Source organism: Pelophylax lessonae (genome assembly GCF_965119305.1).
Source record: "Pelophylax lessonae genome assembly, chromosome: 3".
In the NCBI taxonomy this organism is placed as follows: Eukaryota; Metazoa; Chordata; class Amphibia; order Anura; family Ranidae; genus Pelophylax; species Pelophylax lessonae.
The window spans coordinates 573,139,601-573,164,922 of record NC_138770.1 but is presented as its reverse complement, the minus strand read 5'-3'; the positions used below and the strand labels follow the sequence as shown (position 1 = coordinate 573,164,922).

At 39.9% G+C, this 25,322-nt stretch overlaps 1 protein-coding gene across 6 annotated transcripts in view; it reads left to right on the top strand.

Annotated features, from left to right (window-relative positions):
- The window catches only part of BCL11A (BCL11 transcription factor A), a 177,816-nt gene extending 168,095 nt beyond the window's left edge, over window positions 1-9,721 (top strand). For 3 of the 6 annotated variants that reach the window (XM_082249234.1, XM_082249236.1, XM_082249237.1), the window contains 2 exons: window positions 3,166-5,185; window positions 9,226-9,362. In XM_082249234.1, coding sequence (XP_082105360.1) covers window positions 3,166-5,183 — 2,018 coding nt within the window. In that variant the 3' untranslated portion in view covers window positions 5,184-5,185; window positions 9,226-9,362. Of the gene's footprint in view, window positions 1-3,165; window positions 5,186-9,225 lie in introns of all 6 variants that reach the window. The other 3 variants (XM_082249238.1, XM_082249239.1, XM_082249235.1) reach the window with 2 other exon arrangements.
- Window positions 9,722-25,322: the final 15,601 nt, after the last annotated feature.

The window sequence follows — 25,322 nt, the reverse complement described above, 5'->3', positions numbered from 1 at the left end:
TGATTTCAGCCAATCGGCTGTGACCAATCACACAAACAACACAGTGATCTGGCTGTTGCAGGGAGAAAAAAGATAGTAATGTAAAAACAACACACATTACACATTGTTAGGCACACAGTTAACTCTTTGATTGTTCTAGATATTAAACCCTTTCCAGCCAAGCCAATGTTATTACTACAGTGAAAAGGTGCAGTATTAGCACTGATCACTTTATTAGTGTCCCTATTGCTGCAGTGTCAGTTAGTGTACCTCCCAGCCAGTATCAGCTAGGGCCAGATTGCTCTCCACACTATTATTACCACTATAGTGTCATAGCTGCGTAAATTCCAGTGTATATATACCATCGTTTGTAGACGCTCTAACTTTCACTCAAACCAATTAATATACACTTATAGGCATTTATTTCTACCACTTTTACCAAAGATGTAGCAGAATACATGTTGGCCTGAATTTAATAGATAATTCATTATTTTTTTATTAAATATATTTTATAATAGAAGAAAATATTGTTTTTTTTTTTTTGTTTCTATCTTTTAGTGATCAAATATCACCAAAAGAAAACTCTATTTCTGTGAAAAAATGCTAAAAATGTAATTTGTGTACAGCGTTGTATGACCGCACAAATGCCAGTGCTGAATAGCAAAAAATTGCTCTGATCAAGATGGGGGTAAAACCTTCCAGAGATCAAGTGGTTAAATCTTGTCAACAAGAGCACAATTTTAAAAGGTTTTTTTCTTTGGGTTTATCACCATTTATCGGGACCTAAATTTGAGAAAATGATGTGTCACATTTCTTTGTGTTTTGGCAGTAGACACTTTGCTCATACACAGCCAGTAGTTTTCCTTATTACCCTAGTCAACTTCTTCCAGGCAGGCAACCAAACTCTTTCATTTTCCAAAAGTGCCACTTCCTAATGTCACATCAGTTTCAAGAGCAATACGAAAATGTGCACTGAATGTGTTTTGCATCAGGAGCCCTTGGGTAGTAGCCAATAGTTTGAGTCAGCAAACCATATTGTTTTGTTTATGTCTTTAGTCTGACTAAACTGCGACAGTCTATTGCTAATGTCAAGTAAACTTCCCTCTTTAGAGGACCACTTAACAAAATACAACTTTCCTTACAATAAATGCTATTAATATTAAATGTAAAATGAATAAACCAGTGAGTTCCTATGCATGGACAGAAATATTTGAAATAACATCACCTTTGCTATAAAGCTAAGATATTGTTGAGTAGAGAAATGGTTAATCAAGGATTCCGTGCTACGGTAATGAGTGAAGGGCTGCTGCCTACCTCAGAAATCCCACGAGTGGGAGATCAGAAATAAAGTGGAATGGAGGGGGGGGGGGGGGCTGCCTAATATATGTGCAATAATTGAGTGTGAATACTCGTGTGCTGTCCCTTTAAAAACAAATGCCATTAAATAATTGAAGTGAATACATCAAAGATAGATCATATGAATGCTGTGAATATACAGACAAATAATAATATATCCCTGTAAACACTCCTATAATCCAAATATAACTTTAAATAATCAATCAGTGGGAAAATGACGCATAAAAAATGTGTTATCAAAAATAGTAAAAAATGAAATGCTAGATCAGTTCATAAAAAATGTACGTAAATAGTCCACAATCAAAAATATATGCTTCAGAGTGCTTAGATTGTGAATCAGCCTTCAACAAGGTATCAAGAAAAATCAAGAAGAAAATCAGAAATCACACACATCTTCATCCCAAAGTGTCTAGTGAAAAAAGTGACTGGTGCCTTGATAATCAGTGGGGGATAAATTAGATCCACTCATGCTCCCCCCTCAGATCCACACTCACCGCAGAGCTGCACCCCTGCAGGGGAAAAAAAGACTTTAAATATAAGCTAGACTGGATCCTCTATCCTCCTCCTTGTCCATCTGGTTGCTGAGTCTCTAGAAGTACTTACATACGGGTAGGTGGACAAAAGATAACCCAGTGTAAATCTGTAAAACAGCTAAATTTGCACTTACAATCATGCCGTGTAATTGGAACGTATAGTTATATCTCCAGGATGCCGTGCGTTTCACGGACAGGGCTATCCAAAACCAGAGGTGACATCTGACGAAATGCGTTGGGCGGTGCTTCTAGTGTCATTACGTCACCTCTGGTTTTGGATAGCCCAGTCCGTGGAACACACGGCATGCTGGAGATATCATTTGTATACCTTCCGATTACACAACGCGATTGTAAGTGCGAATTTATCTGTTTTTAGCACAATAAACCCAGTTTTACTGATTTACACTATGGGTTATTTTCTTTGTCCACCCACCCGTATGTAAGTACATCTAGCAACCAGATGGACGAGGAGGAGGAGAATAGAGAATCCGGTGCAGCTCTGCAGTAAGTGTGGATCTGAGGGGGGGAGCATGAGTGGATCTAACTTATCACCCACTGTTTATCAAGGCACCAGTCACTTTTTTCACTAGACACTTTGGGATGAAGATATATACTGGTATGTGTGTAATTTCTGATTTTCTTTCTTGATTTTTCTTGATACTTTATTGAAGGCTGATTCCCCAATCTAAGCACTCTAAAGCATACATTTTGGATTGTGGACTATTTACAATTTAATGAACTGATCTAGCATTTATGTTTTTACTATTTTTGATAGCATGTTTTTTATGCGTTTTTTGCACTGATTGTTTTTTTAAATATATATTTGGATTATGGGAGTGTTTACAGAGATATTATTATTTGTCTGTAAATTCACAGCATTCATATAATCTATCTTTGATGTAATCACTTTAATTTGATTGCATTTGGTTTTTAAAGGGACAGCACCACCTTTACCTCCCTCATTCCACTTTATTGTTGAGTAGAGGTTGATGAGAAACTAAGTAATTGTCTTCAATAGGATTACTAAAATCATGCCCACAACAATCACAGCTTTTTTGTTTTATATATATAGTTTGATTTCAAATTCATCTAAGTATTTTAACTGTTACCATACTTTTTGAGCCGAACATGTTCCTTGTTCATCATTTAGAATCAAAGTATATTTATACTAGTATATGCCCACAGTTTCATTGCTTCTGCTTATTCTTTTGGGAAAGTAGAATGTATAGTTATTGTTGTACTTTTGATGATTTGTTATCCGATTAATAATTTATGTTCCCATTGTTCTGTTTTTCAGGCAAAGATGAGCCCAGCAGCTATACATGTACAACATGTAAACAGCCATTCTCCAGTGCATGGTTTCTCCTGCAACATGCACAGAACACTCATGGCTTCAGAATCTATCTGGAAAGTGAACATGGCAGTCCACTTACACCCCGGGTAGGCATTCCATCAGGACTGGGTGCAGAATGTCCCTCACAGCCACCACTCCATGGAATTCATATTGCTGACAATAATCCCTTTAACTTATTGAGAATCCCTGGATCAGTATCAAGAGAGGCGTCTGGTCTTAATGAGGGTCGATTCCCACCAACTCCCCCACTATTTAGCCCGCCACCAAGACATCATTTGGATCCTCATCGCATAGAACGCCTGGGTGCAGAAGAAATGGCTCTCGCTACACATCACCCGAGTGCCTTTGACAGGGTGCTGCGACTTAACCCCCTGGCTATGGAGCCACCAGCTATGGATTTTTCACGGAGGCTTAGAGAATTAGCTGGAAACACTTCTAGTTCCAGCCCGCCTTTGTCTCCAAATCGGCCCAGCCCTATGCAAAGGTTACTGCAGCCATTCCAATCTAACAGCAAACCACCATTTTTGGCAACTCCACCCCTTCCTCCTCTTCAGTCTGTACCTCCTCCTTCTCAGCCTCCTATGAAATCAAAGTCCTGTGAGTTTTGTGGGAAAACATTTAAATTTCAGAGCAATCTTGTAGTACACCGTAGAAGTCACACTGGAGAAAAACCATATAAATGCAACCTTTGTGACCATGCTTGTACACAAGCCAGCAAACTCAAGCGCCACATGAAAACACACATGCATAAATCGTCCCCAATGACAGTTAAATCAGACGATGGTTTGTCCACTGCCAGTTCTCCTGAGCCTGGAACCAGTGATTTAGTTGGCAGCGCAAGCAGTGCCCTCAAGTCTGTAGTAGCTAAGTTTAAAAGTGAAAATGACCCAAACCTGATTCCAGAGAATGGCGACGAGGAAGAGGAGGAGGAAGAAGAAGAAGAGGAAGAGGAAGAAGAAGAGGAGGAGGAGGAGGATTTGACAGAAACAGACAGCCGGCCAGATTATAGTTTTGCCCTAAATCTTGAAGCTGCTCGTCACCATGAAAACAACTCTAGATCTGGGGAGGAAAGTCGATCTATGCCTGATGTCATGCAAGGTATTGGCCTTGGTGCAATGCATCACTTTAGTGATACCTTTCATCAGGCATTGGTTGAGAAACATAAAAGAGGGCATTTATCTGAACCAGAAGCTCAAAGAGACACTTGTGATGAAGACTCAGTGGCTGGAGAATCAGATCGTATAGACGGTGGTACTGTAAATGGGAGGGGTTGTTCACCTGGTGAATCTGCCTCAGGAGGCTTGTCCAAAAAATTGCTTCTTGGTAGTCCCAGTTCTATGAGCCCTTTTTCTAAACGCATCAAACTTGAGAAGGAATTTGATCTCCCTGTTGCAGCTATGCCTAATTCAGAAAATGTTTACTCCCAGTGGCTCGCTGGTTATGCCGCATCTAGGCAGCTAAAAGATCCATTCCTCAGTTTTGGAGACTCTAGACAATCGCCTTTTGCCTCTTCCTCAGAGCACTCATCTGAAAATGGTAGTTTACGTTTCTCTACACCTCCAGGAGAGATGGATGGGGGAATTTCAGGCCGTAGTGGCACAGGAAGTGGAGGAAGCACTCCCCATATTAGTGGGCCAGGTCCTGGAAGGCCCAGTTCTAAAGAGGGCAAGCGCAGTGATACTTGTGAGTACTGTGGAAAAATCTTCAAGAACTGTAGTAACCTCACTGTTCACAGGAGAAGCCACACTGGTGAACGACCTTATAAGTGTGAGCTTTGCAACTACGCCTGCGCGCAGAGTAGCAAACTTACCCGGCACATGAAAACACATGGTCAGGTGGGAAAAGACGTTTACAAATGTGAAATTTGTCAGATGCCTTTTAGCGTGTACAGTACCCTGGAGAAACACATGAAAAAATGGCACAGTGATCGAGTCTTGAATAATGATATAAAAACTGAATAGAGGTATATCAATAAACCCCATGTAGATTTTTTTTTTTCTAGACCCTTGTGATAAAAAAAAAAAAATTTAAAAAATAATGAAACCCGAGAATACAAGAATGTGCTTTACACTAGCACACCTGATTTTTTTTTTTTTTTAAATAATTTTTTTTCTTTTATATTTCGTTCTCACCGTTTGAATGCATGTTCTTTATTGGGGCAATACTATTGCATTTTACGCAAACTTTGAGCCTTTCTCTTGTGCAATAATTTACATGTTGTGTATGTTGGTTTTTTTATTTTTTATTTTTTTAATAGAAGCATGTACGGTGTGTTTTATAGCTACTTTCAATTGTCCCTGAATTAGTTGCAAAGCAAACATTGCTGTTTCCAGTTCCGTTCTGACAAGTGACCATGCTGCGTACATTTTGCAATACATATCATGTACAGCTTTGTTTTTTAATGTGCAGAGGGAGCATCTCTTCGACAAACCTCCAGGGACAGAAATTATAGTGCTGCGAATGCTGGCAGAACCTCATTTCCTCATGCCAGGGGTTACCTGTAGTATTTAGAGAAATAAAAAAAGAAAAAAAAATGAAAAGAAAAATTATAAATTAAAAAAATAAAAACGCCTTGGAAATATTAATTTGCTCTTTAACTTGGTTAAATCAAAACATATCTGAGTGCCTTCAGTCTATTTGAAACCATTTAAATGGTTCTTACTATGTTGAAATGACAGTGTAGCTTAATTCAACATGGATATGTGTAGGTCTCCATTGATCTAGTGTATAATTATAATATATTGTATTTCTTTTAACTGAGGCTACCTAAAATATGACCTAGTACATTCTAGTTAATCATCATTCTTCCATTATATTTATTTAATGATATGTAAGCTAGTTATTCTTTGCCGTCAGCTTTGAAGGAATTTGAGTCTCCTTTTTTCAATGTTACCTAATGTTTTTGTTATTAAACTTTAAATTAAAGCTAAACTAGAATATAATGGCAAGGAGTTTCATTTTATTGACTCTTTGTAAGTACCTTGGAAAAAAGGAGAAAAAAATTAGAGTAAATTATTATTAATATATGTGGTTGTCTGACTGACAATCATGTTCTCAAATTCTGCACTGTATGGAAAGTTAGCTAATAATTATATGCTATCAAGTGGCACAATAGAGATATGGACACAAAGTGGTACCTTTTTATTTGAAAAGAAACAGGCATATAAGCTAGATATAATGATGATTAACTATGAACTCTTGAGGCTTGCCTTGAAAATACCCCTTTTAAGTAAATGGAAAAAAAAATAAGTAAAGCGAAACACAATTTAAAAATAAGATTGCTATATGCCATTATATCTTCACTCCTGAAAGTTTTCTTATCCTCACTCCTGAAAATATTTTATTTTTTTTTTGTTTTTGTCTTTTTTTTTTTTTTTTTGCTTTGCACTGTATTATCATTTTTAAGGATACACAGATACATTGCTTCAATGTTTCAATATTAAGCTACTATCTGCCCCAACTGGTGTTCAAATAGCACTTGACTCTTCCAGAAAAAGGTGTACCTTTTTTTTTTTTTTTCTTAATCAGAGGTACTGTGGTTGAGTATAAAGAATGCTCAGATACAATTAAATGCACTGTACGATTTTCCCTGTTTACAGACTTACACATAAGGGAAATATTGCAACTATATAAAATATATATAAATATATAAAATATGCTTGTGTGCACACAAATGTGCATACAGACATATACACCTACATAAACAGATATATATGCACACACATACATGTGTGCAAGTGTATGTGTGTGTGTATATATATATATATATATATATATATATATATATATATATATATATATATATTTATACACACATATATATACATATTTCTGCCAGTTATTTACTTGACTAACAGAAAACATGTAGGCAATGCTGTGAATGGAAACAGACCACCACAAGTACTTAAAACAAATGATTGCTTTGGCTTTTACATTACAGGGGTATTTTGGTGTACAAAAGCAGTTTTAATAAAAATGTGGATTTATTTTCATTTTGTTAAGAAAGCATCACTTTTGTTTAGGGTGACTGTATTTTAGGGCTTCATTGTTTAGTAGAAGACTTATTCATTGCAAATAAAATGGTAGAGGAATTTCTATGCCTTGGATATCTCCAGAATCCGATCCTTTCAGGTTGTATAAAAAAAATAAATAAAAAAAAATGTGCATTTTGGGGGGGGGGGGGGGGGGAAAGTTCCTTATTATATATTACTTAAATATAGGGAGAATGCACACTCATGTTGATTCCTATGCTAAAACACATCTATTGTCTCTTTTTTTCCTGTATTTTTAGAATGGTATTTGAATTTAAATGTTTGGCTAGTGTAGGAACTATAGTATTTATATCGAAGCTTGTATTTTTAACAGTTGCTTGTTCTTTTTGAAAAGGTATCAAGGTACCTTTTTATGGTAGTGGAAAAAAACACAAGCTGCCACAATATATTTTTTTTATTTTGGCAGGATAATATAGTACAAACTATTGTACATTTCAAAACAAGAAAAAAAAAACAGTACATTGTATAGTAAAGAAGCCATATGATGGCTGGTTGGGAATATCAATTAAACTGTCATGCAGATGAGCCGTCTTACAGAGGGCTGTACATATCTTTATTTTCTTCTTTTCTCTGGCTGCCATACTGTATACAGTACCACAAGCTGATGGCATTGGTTTGTTCTATAGTGTGCTTTCTGTCCCTCTTTTTTTCACCCTACATTCCAGCATCAAATTGTCATGTGCAGTAAAAGAAACACACATTAAAAATTTTATTTTCATTGCCAAAAAACAAAATGGTGCTTTATATTTAGATTGGAAATAAATCATATGCAAAGCATATTAAGGTAATAGATCACTTAAAGTCAATACTTTTTTTTTGTAAATGGCAATGCAGAATATTTTGTTATTGGCCTTTTCTATTCATGTAATTAAAGCTGTTTGTCGTAACTTGAAATTTTATCTTTTACTATGGGAGTCACTATTTATTATTGCATATGTGCTTTTGTTTAAAACTAGGGCACATATATTGGTCTTTTTAAAATTTTTCTTATTTTTTTATTTTATTTTGATGACCAAAGGTCATGCAAACCTGGCTTATATTGTATTTGTTTCTGGTCTGTTAATTTCTATTGGATAAACCACTGTCTGTGTTTTTTTGGCAGTTGTCTGCATTATCCTGTTCATATACCCATTTTGTCCCTTTTATTGAAAAATAAAAAAAGAATAAACTACACAGCATAAGCCTCTTGTGACCTTATTTGAAACTTTACATAATTGACATGGTTCAAATATCAGAAAAAAATATATATTACAAACTCCTTATTTTATAGTACACATTTTGAAATATCCCGCCTTAGATGCTAAAAAGTAAAACAAGCATTAACGCTATGTATAATGTCTTCTATAATCCTGATATAAGATATTTATAACAATTGTGTATGGTTCTTAAAAAGAATCTTTTATGTTAAGATTCATGTATAAAGATCACACATTGTTTGATTTAATCAAAATGAGAACTTTGTCAAGGTCTACAAAAATTTATTAAAGCAATAAACAACATTTTAAAGTAAAAAGTCAGGCTGCAATACAAAACATAATGTAAATTAAGCATACAATACAATATGGGAGACTATAAAAACCACCACCACCACATCAATCCACATTTCACCAGCTTCACTTTTATGTTGGTTTCATATTTGTACAAACTATAAATTCAAAATTGTGTGTATACATTACATTCAAATTTCAGTTCAAATCAGTTTTTGTTCCTCCTTCAAGCCCCCATATTTGTTATCCATTTTACAAACCATGCATGCATTACCATCTGTATGGCTTTTAGGCATATACTGTATATAGCATTTTGATTTTTTTCTTGGCCTTTGTAAAAAAGACTCTAGTAAAAAAAAAAAAATACTCTTTCGTATGCATAATGGTTTGTAACCTTTTTATTCCCCTTTTATGGCAGTGCATTTTTATTTACTAAGAGTGTGATTTGTATCCCTTTTTTCTAGGGGGAAAATACAGCATCATTAAATCTAAGGACAGAACAATCAAATTTATATGGCAAGAAGTCTGAAAAGATATGCAAAAGTGTTAACAAATATGCATACCAGTATGGGCAGAAATAAATAACACCTAGCTTTGGAGGAGAAGAAGAAGAGAGAAGACCAACATGCTGATATGAACAGGCCAACCTATTGTAAATGAAAAAAAAAAAAAAAAAACTTCAACTAGACCTCTGCATTTAACATTTAGTTGAATAATTTTGGCCACTACACTGGACAGGGATGCTTTAATGTACATTGCTTTCCTGTATCAACATGATGTAGACTCTATTGCTCTATACCCATTCACTAATCATGTTTCCAGGAATGATCTTTTATCAATGACTTAACGTAGGAGGTCACTGCTATAGCAAAGAATTTTAAGATGTTATTTCAGTCCCCCAAACTTGACATAAATTTGATCCCCCAAAGGCACCTTATTACCTGATTTGTACCATAAATGGAATTAGATGCCCATTTTGTAGGAATAAAAAAGCGGTCAGAAGTATAAAATTACTATTTCAGCTTCCTGATAAGGAAAAAAACCCATTGGAAAAAAAAAATCTCTGGGTTAGGCAGTATTTTTGCAGCTCCTTTGTCTATTTATGATTTCTTGATACCCTTATTTAAGAGATAATATACAGTGCTGCCTCAGTAACTGGGGCTTTAAAAACTAGTCAACAAGAACATAACTTACAAATGACATGTTGTACTCCGAGCTCTAAAGGAAAAATAGTAATACAAAGTGTGACATTTTCTAACTGTGTGATAAATTAACGGTGTTATAAAAACCATGAACCATTGAGGCCTTTTCAAGTTTGTTAGAATTCTGCACCAGATTTATATGGCATCCATAATGTGTTCTTAAGCTGCTGTAAAATTCCATGCAAGCATGACCTAGTGTCCAGAGAAACTTTTATAAATATATTTCTATGTTGAAAAATGTCAAACTGGAAAAAAAAAAAAAATGATGTGGTTATCATTAACTGTTTACTGTTAGATTTCAAGGCCTACTTGTAAAAGTATTTTAGAAGCGAAACAGTGTCACAATAGAATCTTGTGGAGGCAAAATAATTTTGTTAAAAAATACTTTGTGTAAAACTGATGAAGACCATCAGTAAAGCAAGGTTTTTTTTTTCCTGTTGAACTCCATATACTATTTCCATTTCTATGTTCCTCTGAGTCGCAATAAATCCAAAATAAATGAGAAATAGTTTCAGTGCCTGAAATTCTAAAAAATATTGCTTGCATTATGGGATTAACAGGAAGGGAGGGGGGTCCTTTTAATGCAGTTTGTACATAATATGATATTGTAAGTTAAAAAAAAAAAAAAAAACTGAAAAAAACAAATCTGCCAGTTCCTATGTTACTTGTTACCCATTTTGGGTGAATTTAATGTGATGTAAACCGTTGTTATATACTGAAAGTATATTCCAAGAATCATTGTTAATATACACTATACATTTGCCTTTTAAAGGGCCAAAATGAAAAAAAAAAAAAAAAATGAAATTGACACAATAAATTGTAAACATTTAGGTCTGCTTTCTTCTCTCATTTGTATTTTTTTTAAATGTTTAAATAAAAGAAAAAAATGGTTTTTAACCTTAAATTGCAAATTATGTTAAATTAAAAACATTGCTTATGCCAAATACAAATGATGGGAATTCAAAACTGCAAACTATGTGTAAGAATACCTGATATACAAGGGGAATCAACAGCATGCAAGACCACAGAAAGAAAAATGACTCTTCCAAGTTCAAGAGAACATTGCTGCTTTGGGAATTGGATATAATCAATACGCTAATCTACGCAGGCACATGACATATCCTTCTGCCCTTGCATATGTTTAGCATTTTAACAGCATCCAGAAACTTTGGTGTCCAGTGAAGGGCCTTTAGTTGTTGAGAGGGTTAATAGCCTGGTACGCAATATTTCTTAAACAAGAAAAAAAAAAAACGTAAAGAGAGTCCTGTTTCAGATACAGATGTCTGTTGAACCTCAAAGAGTAACCTATGACCTCATCTTTAACTTTTTTTTGTGTGTATGAGCCAAATTTAAACATGTGCTGGGTTAACCCTTAAGGTTCTGACGCAAAAAAAAATTTGAATTTGTCTTTTAGCTTACCAGTAAACATAAATGCAACATGTTATGTTTAAAGTGATCCAAGTGATTGCTTGAAAACACCATTTGCGTAAAAATATGATCGAAATATGCAAGCTCATAAAGCCACAACTCCAACACAACTGTATGGCAATGAATCACCGTCCAGCTACGGTAAATGTATTGCTTTGCAATGATTCTCCAGATGGAGGCCTGTGACCTGAACATAAGTACTGTATATATGCCACTTAGTTTTGACTGAAATGATTCTACACTGATCTGTTACATGTATGCAGCCATAGAACATCTGGTGTAGTAGTCTGTGTCTACTTTTTCTTTGAACTCGAACACTGGAATTTCATAATTTACCTATGTTTGAAGGCTCAAGGGGACTTCTTGAAAATTCTTAGAATATTTGCAAAAGGATCATCAATTATAAAACTCTCATGTCAGATTCTCATAACTTATAACACATTAGCTGATAACACCTGGCAGACCCATGTCAGAAGAGGTCTTTGTATAGCCATTCAGTTTTACTCCCATAGTTTCAGATATCCAACAATAATATACTTGTTGGCATTGATCCTAGCGCGCAAGCTCCTGAAATATGCAAGCTCAAAACATGCTTGGTTGTATGCAAAGGTACAACAATATTAAGGTTTTTAATATCTTGCTTCATAACTTTTTTTTATCATATACTAATGAGGACTTTAAATGAACTATTCATCATAATCACTTGGAATATTTTTTAGTAATATAATGTGCCTAATATACTGTTCTATACCCTGTTTCCTCGAAAATAAGACCGTGTCTTATATTAATTTTTGCTCCTAAAGGTGCGCTAGGTCTTATTTTCAGGGGATATCTTATTTTTCCACGAAGAAGAATACAGTATACATTTATTGTTGAACAAAAAAAAAAAGGAAATGTATTACCTGTATACGGTACGGTAGTAGTTGTCATCACAAACCAGCAAATTACATCCTCCTGTGTCATATTGATTCCCCCCCTTCTGATCCTCCTGGGTCATTTTGATTGCCCCCTTTGATCCTCTTGTGTCATTTTAAGTGATCCCATTCCCCCCACCCCTGTGCCAGTGGACACATTCACCAGACATCCACCCCACCCCTTTATCAGACATTTCCCCCCTACCTCAGTCACCCCTGTGTGTCCACACAATGTGCCCGACTTCTGCCCCGCGTGACTCACTGTCTAATTGTGAGTCAGCAAGACTCCGTCAGGGCAGAGCGAGCAGCAGGCGGCAGCTTGTCCCGACAGCGGCGTGGGCTCTCTGATTAAAAGAGACCTCGCACTTCCTGTCTGCTCCGGCTGCGCTGCGGCCAACAGTGAGCTGCGTGGCGGCGCCTGCCGCTACGGTCCAGAGTCCACAATTACGGTAGCTTCGGGGAGACTTTATGTTCGGGGGAGGCCTTATTATCGGAAAGGTCTTATTTTCGGGGGGATGCCTTATATTTCAGCGAGAGGCAAAACTGTAAGTAGGTCTTATTTTCGGGGGATGTCTTACTTTCGGGGAAACAGGGTATCATGTATATAGCAGTGATGGTGTACCTTGGCAGCCCAGATGTTTTGGAACTACATTTGCCATGATACTCAACTGTAGAGTGCATGAGCATCATGGGAAATGTAGTTCCAAAACATCTGGGCTGCCAAGGTTTGCCATCACTGGTATGTCGAAACATAAAGTTGCTTGGCTAAACCCAGATGGAGTTTTGACTAAATGGTCCGCATGTCACCAGGAGCTTGTCATATATTCTAAAATGAAAACAAAGGGAGATCCTTGCGCTGATGAGTATATATTGTGCTAGTGCAAATACTAATAAATAAAAGCTGCTGCTGACAAATAAGGTGCAAGTGCCTTTAAAATGAAAATATGTGTAAGCCAACGCTGCTCAATGAACCACTTAGTACCTTAAATCATTAAATAAATATCAAATATTAGGTAATGAATGAATAAATAATCATCAAACAATAAAAAGTGCTCAGTGCAAACCGTGCCCACATATATAATGCAACAGTATCCTGAAAATAAATGTCCTCAAATTTCATTATAGACTGTTCATAAGTGCAGTTGTGCCACAAAGTGCTTCAGTGCTCCAATTTGAAGAAAGTGCTCTTGCTCCCCCTTTGGTTCCCTACTAGCTCACAGATGACGCCCAGGGGGAGGGCGAAACACGTCTAGCGAGGCAGAGCGTACAACATAATTTCCGATCGGTGGAACGCACGCTGAAGGAGCAGCAACCACCAGACCGCAGAATGCTGTTTGATCAATCTTTTTATTGTAAGTGGATTTCTTATATTTAATAAAACTATTTAAATGTACTTTACTATGGCGAGCTTATTTCCTTATACCACTGAGGGGGAAACACGGCCAGCATTACTTTCCAGCAGTCTCCCATAGCCTTGCACAGGAACAGCGGTTCAAACACAGACTCTGAGGACATCTTTAAAGGGCACAACAGCCCCGCACAGTCTTTGTGTCATAAAGGCTTGATTTGCACACTGTTCCGGTGAGTAGGGAACCATAGGGGGAGCACGAGCACTTTCTTCAAATTGGAGCACTGAAGTACTTTGTGGCACAACTGCACTTATGAACAGTCTATATTGAAATTTGAGGACTTTTTTTTTTCAGGATATTGTTGCATTATATATGTGGGCATGGTTTGCACTGAGCACTTTTTATTGTTTGATGATTATTTATTCATTCCCTAATATTTGATATTTATTTAATGATTTAAGGTAGTAAGTGGTTCATTGAGCAGCGCTGGCTTACACATATTTTCATATATTCGAATATGTGGCAAAAGCAATGTCTGCCAGCCCCAGGAATTAGTGGTTAGCCATGTGCAACAAATATAGTGTTTTAGGTATAATAACTGCAACACTTTTTCAGGGTACAGTGGAGCCTCTGTGACACTGAAGGATCAGGGCAGACTGCAGTTAAATAAATAAGGCCTGCTGGCCGAAACGCACTGGATTTTTATGACTGTTGTTCACCTGCATTAATAGAATGATGTTTTTGCCGACTTCCGGGGCAGCAGCCTATCTCCCTTTTTTGCACAGACTGCAGTTAAAACCAGGGGTAGAACAAAAATGTAAGGCGATATTAGAGCAAAATAGGTCAGAGGTTGGGGCATGTGGCTGGCCACAGAATCCAAAAACAGGCATACACAGAGTAGATAAACAAACACCTTTAAACAGGCACTAACTAAATGGTCAGATACATAAATATTCCTGATTGCTGCCAAGTGTGGAGATGTAGTATTTCGAGGATGCAGTTCTTTTTAATGGACCAACAGGTGGCGGGGATTGCAGTGTGATCTGCTGAGTTGCAATAAAGTAGTTATAGTAATGGAGGAAGGCAACACAACACAAGGCAACAACTTTGAATGTGATATACTTTATATATTCTCTCTTGTCTTCATAAGCGAGCTTCCTCTGAATATAATGCAAGAATAGCCAGGCCAAGAAGACAGCACAGGATACACAAAACAATGTATACAGAAAGCTCTTTTCTGGGCACATGGGGTTACCATAAAATATATTGGATACTTTAAAGCGGTAGTAAACTGCTTTTTTTTCACCCTGTAGGACAATGCCATAATGTGCTAGTATACATCGCATACTATCACATTATGAAATACTTACCTTAGAACAATGCCTTCCAGCAGAGTGCTTTTACCACTGAAGGCGCTTTCATTTTCACCCTGTCTTTCTTCCAAATTCATGTGCCCCAGTCGCCTGACCACGCTGTGATGACCTCACTCCTGTGTGTGCATGTAAGGGCTCTTTCACACGGTCCGCCTCCGTAGGCGGATCCATGCTGCTCAGCAGGGGATCGTAAACACAGATCCCCGCCGAGCAGGAAGGTGACATCTCCCTCTCTGCTCTGTGTGCGGAGAGGGAGATGTCAGAGCCCCATGCATCTCTATGGGGGAATCGGACCGCCTGTCCACTCTCATCCGATCCTATCTGATCCAATCCCCTGGACGGATGGAAAATAGGGTTTCTATCCGTCCGAATTTCACGGACAGGATCGGATACGGATGGCAGTGGGTGTCAGCGGACATGTCTCCGCTGACATCTGCTGCCCCATAGGGATGCATGGGGGATCCGATCAGATCCACCTAAAAAACTGACAGGCGGATCTGATCGGATCGCTCGTGTGAAAGGGGCCTAATGCCCCGTACACACGTGCAGATTATCTGAAGACTTTTGTCTTCAGATTTACCTTTTCTATGTAGTGCAAGGGCCTGCCGGATTGCATACAAATTGAAAGTATTTAGGTTTGACCTCATATTATATGGTTTTGGTAAGTCTGCAGACAAAAGTCTTCAGATAATCTGCACGTGTGTACGGGGCATTAGAGTCACAGACCATGGCACAGAGCTCTAAAGGGATGGCACAGGTATGCTGTCCCCTCAGAGCGCATGTGCCGGTGACGTCACCAGCTGCATTCAGTGTCCATATCTCTTAAACCGTGCAGGTTTGGAAGTCAGCTGAGCTTCAGCTCATTCAAATTAAGAAAAAATGTGCTTACAAAGTTAAAATTCCTTTGCAAAATGAACAAAATGTTATGTTTAATAAAAACAGCCCCGATCTGTAATATTTCTTACTGTATTGATTAATATACCTTTTTTGGGCTTGGTGTTATACAAGCAGGAAGGGATCTAATATGTTTGTTAAAATTTTAAAATATATAGCATCCCTAAAGAATGTGCTGTGTGTATATAAACAAAATGTGAGTTTTACTTTACTTCAGTCCCACAAATGCATATATTGTGAACGTCTTCTGAACATTTTGGAGCAGTGACACATTCTATAAAGATTAACACGATTTGTGAGCTTCAGATTGAAAAATAAATACATTGTAAAAGGAAAATAAAATATTCAAGATATTTTTAGTTGTAAAATGTGTGATGTCAGGGCACACATTGATAAAAGTGGCCTCCTCACTGGCACTGGAGGAAACGACTATGGAATTGTATGTAAAATAGCTGCAGAGTATTGACTTAGTCTGGCCATATATTATACAATTTTATTCTACAACTTGCCTTTAGATTTACCAAAACCATATAATATGGGGTCTCACCTAAACACTTTCAATTTGTATGCAATCAGGCAGGCCCTTGTACTACATAGTTGAAGGTAAAGCCCCGTACACACGTACCGATTGTTGGTCATAAATATTCGGCCGCTGACCGATTGATCGATTGTAGGCTTGTTAGTATGATGCTTCCGACAGCCGACAGCGCATTTTCGGCCAAACAGAATCTGTCGTGCAGACTTTAAAATATTTGTTGGCCGTCACCGGAACGGCCGATTGTTCGCCAGTCAGTACAGATTTCGGCCGACAGACAGCAGATTAGCAAGACTGGGCATGCTCAGATGGCCGACAAAATTCGTGTGCAGTCTTTTGCAGTTTTCAACAGACACGACAGCCCTGGACAAAAGGCGGCCGATCGTTCGACCGACGATCAGTACGTGTGTACGGGGCTTTAATCTAAAGAAAATTGTATAATGTATGGCCAGCTTTATTCTAAATGTAGAGAAACTAGAAACATTTCAGTGCAATACACTTTTTCTGGAGCCCATGTCTAGGTCAGGGAATATGGGAGACATTTTAAAGCCAAAATCAAGCCAAGGCATATTTTTTAAGCTTTAAATGTATAACCTCTGTCAATGTTTTAATCACATCAGAGTTTCCATTGGAGACATATTTCCTCCTTTCCTGTCCTGGTGACCATAAGGGAAGAGAGGTGATATCTATAACCGGGACAGAGACAGAAATACAATCCTGAAAGTGGTCCCATCCCTTCTCCATTTTACTAAAAAAAAAAAAAATTGTTTCATCATCATTGGGGAGATTTTTGCTCAATTCCTGTCTACAAGACTACACTGGAAGTGAAGGGTGATCAAGGCAACAGAGACAACACTAAAACCTGGCAGAGCTAAAAAGCAAGGCTGAAGTTATGCCTGCATTTTTGTACCTGCGTGTGGTCTCTACTCCTACATGTGGTCCTTTTCACCACATCACAATTAACTAGATCTGAAATGTGAGAAAAGCCCCTATGATACTATGCAAGCTTTGTGCTTTACTATGTATTAGCTGTGTTATCACAGGTTGGGTAGAGGTGTCACAGGTTGGGCACCAACACAGCAATGGAGGATGTCTATTTTTCTAAGGACTACTTAGGCTTGATCATCCAACAGAAGAGCGTTCCAGATGCAAATACCATTAGACACATAAACCCTTCTGGCATCCACCAGAGTTTGCAGATGGGAAATCTGGGCTTTCTGGACTCCAAACTGGATCGGCTAGGAAAGCAAGTGAATATGCAAAGATGTCACACTTAGTGGTTTCAGTAGTTGTGTAAAGCAACTCACAACTTTTCTCTAATATCATAGCTGGTTTTAAACCTCCATCAGGTTTTTATTGCAATCTGGGTCCCTGCTGGGGGAATTTCACCTCACTTCTTCTCCTACTGATCTAACTACAAGTGAAAAGAACTAAACATGGACAGACAGATTGATTCTTTGATCTACATAAACCAAGTTGTATCACTGATTGTGCCTTTATTGGAGAGATTGAGCTCACTTCTTGTCTCAGTTAACATACAAGAGGTCACTGCAAATCTTCGCCATGGGTTCAGAAATGGCAATAAAAATCTGACAGTTTCTAACCCTTTTCAATTGAAGTTGTTTGGCATTTGTTGGCATTTAATTAGAAAATACTGTTAAAGATCTTGTAACACTGGGGTTGAGTTACTAAAACTGGAGAGTGAAAAATCTGGTGCAGCAGGGTATGGTAGCCAATGAGCTTCTAACTTCAGCTTGCTCAATTAAGCTTTGACAAAATAAACTGGAAGCTGATTGGTTTCTATGCAGAAATGCACACGATTTTTCACTCTCCAATTTGAGTAAATCAACCCCACTGTCTGCCCCAACAAAATATAACATCCAGCACCTATTTCAAATAAAAATTGATGTAGAAAGTAAACAATATTGCAATATTCCAGTATCATGCATCTGATATCACAATTTGCATCTTGCAAGCACTGGAACAGATCCCAGGAACTACTTTGTGAATTTTCTAACTTTGACACTTGGATGTGGAGGGCCACATAGCAATATCCTTACAGTGGTACTGTTAGTCCATAAAGTGCATGATATGGAAGGACATCTTTCAAAACAAAGTAAATAAGCAAAGAAAACACCCCTATCATGCCACCATAATGTGGACCATTAAAAGTAAATGTTAAAGAGGTTGTAAATCCTAGTCATAAGATTTGAACTAAGCACATATATCTGTAGTATTTACTTGTCTCTCTCCAAAGCTCTAAGTGTTGTTTCTCTATGGTGCTTTGTTCCTCTGTTATCAGCATGAATCAGTTCTGACAGATTTTCCTACACATGAGATAACTTAAGCTAACATTTGTGTCAGGGAGGGAACTTAGAGGGAGATTAGCACTCAGCTTGTCTATTCAGAATACAGCTCTGCATGTTCCTTCGTTCCTCTGCCTATGCAGAGGGGGTTCCTTTCCTCCAATCAGCTCTCACACACTATCTCAGCTGTAACTGCATTTCCCCACTTCCTTCTCTGTACTTCTCACAGATGCAAAAGGATTTTATCACTTTAAAAGGTTGTAGAGAGAAGAAGACTGCAGTTAAGCAAGTAAAATGTACTGTATGTAGGAGATTTGTTTAATCTCTGTGTATCATCTGAGGCTATTCACTTCACTGGGTGATTGTGAGTGTTTACAACTAGTGTTGAGCGAACACGGACTGTATTATTCGTGTTCGTACCGAATAATTGGATTTTTTTTACCCGAACACGGACACGGACACTTTACTGTATGTTCGGGTAAAAATCCGTGTTCGGTCGTTTTATTTCCGGGTTTTGCATGCTTTGGCGCTCTTTTCATGGCGGGCTTTCAACAGCCAATCAACAATCGTTTAACTGGTGTGCCTTAAGCCATCCCAGCCATGCCTGCAAATGTCTTAGTAGCTGTGATTGGCCGTCTGAAGCATGTGACCAAGTCTTTATAAGTTCGAGGCAGCCGCCGCAGCAGCGTCATTCTGCTGCTTAGCTAAGGGACAGAGCACACATCAATGTGCTGGCTGCTGATTAGGGAAAGATAGGCAGGAAAAAACCATTTGTGTCCGGATAGAATTGAGGGACAGGTCGGAGTGTTTAGGCAGGGCGAGTTGTAGGCATTTTAGGGATAGAGTCTGCTGAATTATAGGGTCAGTGTCTTCTACAAACTACAATCGATATTGCTGTGTGGGGGGTGGGGTGAATCTGCACTCAATCCTGATCTACGATCTCTTCTCAATCCTGTTAGGGACAGAGTCTGCTGAATTTTAGGGAAACTGTGTTCTACAAACTACAATCGATATTGCTGTGTGCTGTGGGATTGGAGATAGGCAGGTGTCAGTGATCCACATCCATTTTTCTGTGTGTGAGCTGCAGTGAACACAATCTTTTTGGGCTGCAGTGAACACAATCTTTTTGGGCTGCAGTGAACACAATCTTTTTGGGCTGCAGTGAACACAATCTTTTTGGGGTGCAGTGAACAAAATCTTTTTGGGGTGCAGTGAACACAATCCTTTTTGGTGTGCAGTGAACACAATCTTTGTGGGGTGCAGTGAACAAAATCCTTTGTGGGGTGCAGTGAACACAATCTTTTTGGGGTGCAGTGAACAAAATCCTTTTTGGGGTGCAGTGAACAACATCCTTTTTGGGGTGCAGTGAACACAATCTTTTTGGGGTGCAGTGAACAAAATCCTTTGTGGGGTGCAGTGAACACAATCTTTTTGGGGTGGAGTGAACAACATCCTTTTTGGGGTGCAGTGAACAAAATCCTTTTTGGGGTGCAGTGAACAAAATCATTTTTGGGGTGCAGTGAACACAATCTTTTTGGGGTGCAGTGAACACAATCTTTGTGGGGTGCAGTGAACACAATCTTTTTGGGGTGGAGTGAACAACATCCTTTTTGGGGTGCAGTGAACAACATCCTTTTTGGGGTGCAGTGAACACAATCTTTTTGGGGTGCAGTGAACACAATCTTTGTGGGGTACAGTGAACAGAATCTTTGTGGGGTGCAGTGAACACAATCTTTGGGGGGTACAGTGAACACAATCTTTTTGGGGTGCAGTGAACACAATCTTTGTGGGGTGCAGTGAACACAATCTTTTTGGGGTGGAGTGAACAAAATCATTTTTGGGGTGCAGTGAACAACATCCTTTTTGGGGTGCAGTGATCAAAATCCTTTTTGGGGTGCAGTGAACACAATCTTTTTGGGGTGCAGTGAACAAAATCCTTTGTGGGGTGCAGTGAACAGAATCTTTGTGGGGTGCAGTGAACACAATCTTTGGGGGGGTACAGTGAACACAATCTTTTTGGGGTGCAGTGAACACAATCTTTGTGGGGTACAGTGAACAGAATCTTTGTGGGGTGCAGTGAACACAATCTTTGGGGGGTACAGTGAACACAATCTTTTTGGGGTGCAGTGAACACAATCTTTGGGGGGTACAGTGAACACAATCTTTTTGGGGTGCAGTGAACACAATCTTTGTGGGGTGCAGTGAACACAATCTTTGGGGGGGTACAGTGAACACAATCTTTTTGGGGTGCAGTGAACAACATCCTTTTAGGGTGCAGTGAACACAATCTTTGTGGGGTGCAGTGAACAACATCCTTTTAGGGTGCAGTGAACACAATCTTTGTGGGGTACAGTGAACAGAATCTTTGTGGGGTGCAGTGAACACAATCTTTGGGGGGTACAGTGAACACAATCTTTGTGAGGTGCAGTGAACACAATCTTTGTGGGGTGCAGTGAACACAATCATTGTGGGGTGCAGTGAACTCAATCTTTGTGGGGTACAGTGAACACAATCTCATACTTCTGAAGATTTGAGGGTGCTGCCTGTTCCATACTCCCCCTACTCCTCATCTAGCCTTTTAGGGGTACAAACAATAGTAATTGGGGCCTAGTGTGGTTGTGTACGTGTGATATACATACACTTTTTTTGGATCATATTTTCTATTCCGCTATTTAATCAAAAACCTTTGGGGATCAGTTAAATTGGGGGATAGTCTGTGTTGGTACGTGTGAGAGAGATCCACCTTTCCAAGTTTTTGGGGTTCATCTCATACTTCTGAAGATTTGAGGGTGCTGCCTGTTCCATACCCCCCCTACTCCTCATCTAGCCTTTTAGGGGTACAAACAATAGTAATTGGGGCCTAGTGTGGTTGTGTACGTGTGATATACATACACTTTTTTTGGATCATATTTTCTATTCCGCTATTTAATCAAAAACCTTTGGGGATCAGTTAAATTGGGGGATAGTCTGTGTTGGTACGTGTGAGAGAGATCCACCTTTCCAAGTTGTTGGGGTTCATCTCATACTTCTGAAGGTTTGAGGGTGCTGCCTGTTCCATACTCCCCCTACTCCTAGCCTTTTAGGGGTACAAACAATAGTAATTGGGGCCTAGTGTGGTTGTGTACGTGTGATATACATACACTTTTTTTGGATCATATTTTCTATTCCGCTATTTAATCAAAAACCTTTGGGGATCAGTTAAATTGGGGGATAGTCTGTGTTGGTACGTGTGAGAGAGATCCACCTTTCCAAGTTGTTGGGGTTCATCTCATACTTCTGAAGGTTTGAGGGTGCTGCCTGTTCCATACTCCCCCTACTCCTAGCCTTTTAGGGGTACAAACAATAGTAATTGGGGCCTAGTGTGGTTGTGTACGTGTGATATACATACACTTTTTTTGGATCATATTTTCTATTCCGCTATTTAATCAAAAACCTTTGGGGATCAGTTAAATTGGGGGATAGTCTGTGTTGGTACGTGTGAGAGAGATCCACCTTTCCAAGTTGTTGGGGTTCATCTCATACTTCTGAAGGTTTGAGGGTGCTGCCTGTTCCATACCCCCCTACTCCTCATCTAGCCTTTTAGGGGTACAAACAATAGTAATTGGGGCCTAGTGTGGTTGTGTACGTGTGATATACATACACTTTTTTTGGATCATATTTTCTATTCCGCTATTTAATCAAAAACCTTTGGGGATCAGTTAAATTGGGGGATAGTCTGTGTTGGTACGTGTGAGAGAGATCCACCTTTCCAAGTTGTTGGGGTTCATCTCATACTTCTGAAGGTTTGAGGGTGCTGCCTGTTCCATACCCCCCCTACTCCTCATCTAGCCTTTTAGGGGTACAAACAATAGTAATTGGGGCCTAGTGTGGTTGTGTACGTGTGATATACATACACTTTTTTTGGATCATATTTTCTATTCCGCTATTTAATCAAAAACCTTTGGGGATCAGTTAAATTGGGGGATAGTCTGTGTTGGTACGTGTGAGAGAGATCCACCTTTCCAAGTTGTTGGGGTTCATCTCATACTTCTGAAGGTTTGAGGGTGCTGCCTGTTCCATACCCCCCCACTCCTCATCTAGCCTTTTAGGGGTACAAACAATAGTAATTGGGGCCTAGTGTGGTTGTGTACGTGTGATATACATACACTTTTTTTGGATCATATTTTCTATTCCGCTATTTAATCAAAAACCTTTGGGGATCAGTTAAATTGGGGGATAGTCTGTGTTGGTACGTGTGAGAGAGATCCACCTTTCCAAGTTTTTGGGGTTCATCTCATACTTCTGAAGATTTGAGGGTGCTGCATGTTCCATACTCCTCTTCCTCATCCTCCCTTTAGGGTAGGAAAAAATTTAATCGGGCCTAGTCTGTGTTTGTACGTGTGAGATACACAGTTTTTTATCCTATTCCGCTATTCAATACACACCCTTTTGGTGTAAAAAACATTAAATTGCGGCATAGTTTGCATATTTGACATTTGCATATATTGTGCCTTGTTGCGCTGTTTTGGGTACTCCACCAACATGGCCAGTGGCAATGACGCCATTCTCAGCTTAACTATCCCACTTCTATGCCTCCTTGAAAAAACAATTTGGGCGATGATGGAAGAGGATGTGGCACAGGATGAGGAGGAGGAGGAGGAGGATGAAGAGGTAACATTTCAAAGGCTTTCAGGGCAGTCATTCGCAAGGGGCTCCGAGGGTGGGTTCCTGCACACACAAACGCCAGGGACACAATTGTCCAGCAGGGGCACAGTTCTGGAGGATGAGGAGGATGAGGAGGAGGAGGAGCTGGAGGAGGAGATGGAACCATGTTCACAGCAGGGTGGCACCCAGGCCAGCTCATGGCCATCACTGGTGCGTGGCTGGGGGGATACAGAGGACACGGACGATACACCTCCCACAGAGGACAGCCTTTCGTCGCCTCTGGGCAGCCTGGCACACATGAGCGATTACATGCTGCAGTGTCTCCACAACGACCGCCGAGTTGCCCACATTCTAACTTGTGCTGATTACTGGGTGGCCACGCTGCTGGATCCCCGTTACAAGGACAACGTACCGTCCTTAATTCACTCACTGGAGCGCGATCGCAAGATGCGCGAGTACAAGCGCACGCTGGTAGACGCCATGCTGCTGGCATTCCCATCTGACAGCGGGGCCACAGTGGAAGCACAAGGCAGAGGAGGAGGAGGAGGAGGTCGCCAACGCAACCAGGGCACCGCCAGCACCTCAGAAGGCAGGGTTAGCATGGCCGAAATGTGGAAAAGCTTTGTCAGCACGCCACAACAAACAGCAGCACCAGCAGCTCAGATGGAACGTGTTAGCAGGAGGCAGCATTTTACCAACATGGTGGAGCAGTATGTGTGCACACGCCTACATGTAGTGAATGAGGGGTCTGCCCCCTTCAACTTCTGGGTCTCCAAATTGGGCACATGGCCTGAGCTTGCCCTTTACGCCTTGGAGGTGCTGGCGTGCCCTGCAGCCAGTGTATTATCTGAACGGGTATTTAGCACGGCTGGGGGCGTTATAACAGACAAGCGCAGCCGCCTGTCCAGAGACAATGTGGACAAGCTCACGTTCATTAAAATGAACCAGGCATGGATCCCACGGGACTTTTCCGTACCTTATGCAGAATAGCAATGGATACCGACCTTACCCACCCATTGTTCCATTTTTGCTCTTTCTCACTCTTTTGGGGTGTACCCTCATTTAAAATTTTTGAAAAGAAGCAGTGTTGGCTACCTCGTCCTCCTCCTCAGGGCCAGATTAATGTAGGGGCTATTGGAGCTGCAGCTCCAGGCCCCTACCTTTTATATAGGCCCCGGGTTGGCCATATTCACTGTTACCGCTCTTCTGTCACTTGTAAACACAGAAGTCTGGCTTCTATGCTCGCTTCCCCAGGCAGCACCCTCAGAACCTCCCCACACAGCGTGAAGGCCGGACAAGGAGGGACAGTTGGCGATGCATGGATGTGTTTATGGGCTTCAGAGACAGCATCCCATGTTGAATTAGGCATGCATGGCTGCACCCTTCCTCCTCTGGGTGCATGGCAAGGCACGGCCCTTAAGGCCCTTCAAAATCCTCAGCACCAAGCCCATGATGCTGTTAATCCGGCCCTGGTCCTCCTCCACCGCCGCTTCCACCTACACCGCCCATAGGTGTGCGCAGCCTATTGCATTAAGGTGTGCACCCCAAAGTTGAAATACACATGCATGTGTTTGCCAGCAGGGAGAGTAATGTATCGGGGCCATGTACCTGTAGGCAAGGAGAAATAGAGCAGAGCAGGTCCCAGGGAGATCTTTCCCATCTCCTCACTGGCAATGCTATGTGCCCTAGGTGATTAGGGTGTGCCCAGGCACACCCAGCACACCCTGTGCGCACGCCTATGTCACCGCCACATCCACCACCACCTCAACCTCCCTCCTACTCCATATGGGCCTCGTCCTTCAGAGATGAAGAAGAACATTGTTTTATTTTTCTGTTTTTTTTTGTTGTTTTAAGTTATTTCCCTATCCACATTTGTTTGCAGAGCACTTGCCATGCTCTTAATTACGTTTTGCTGC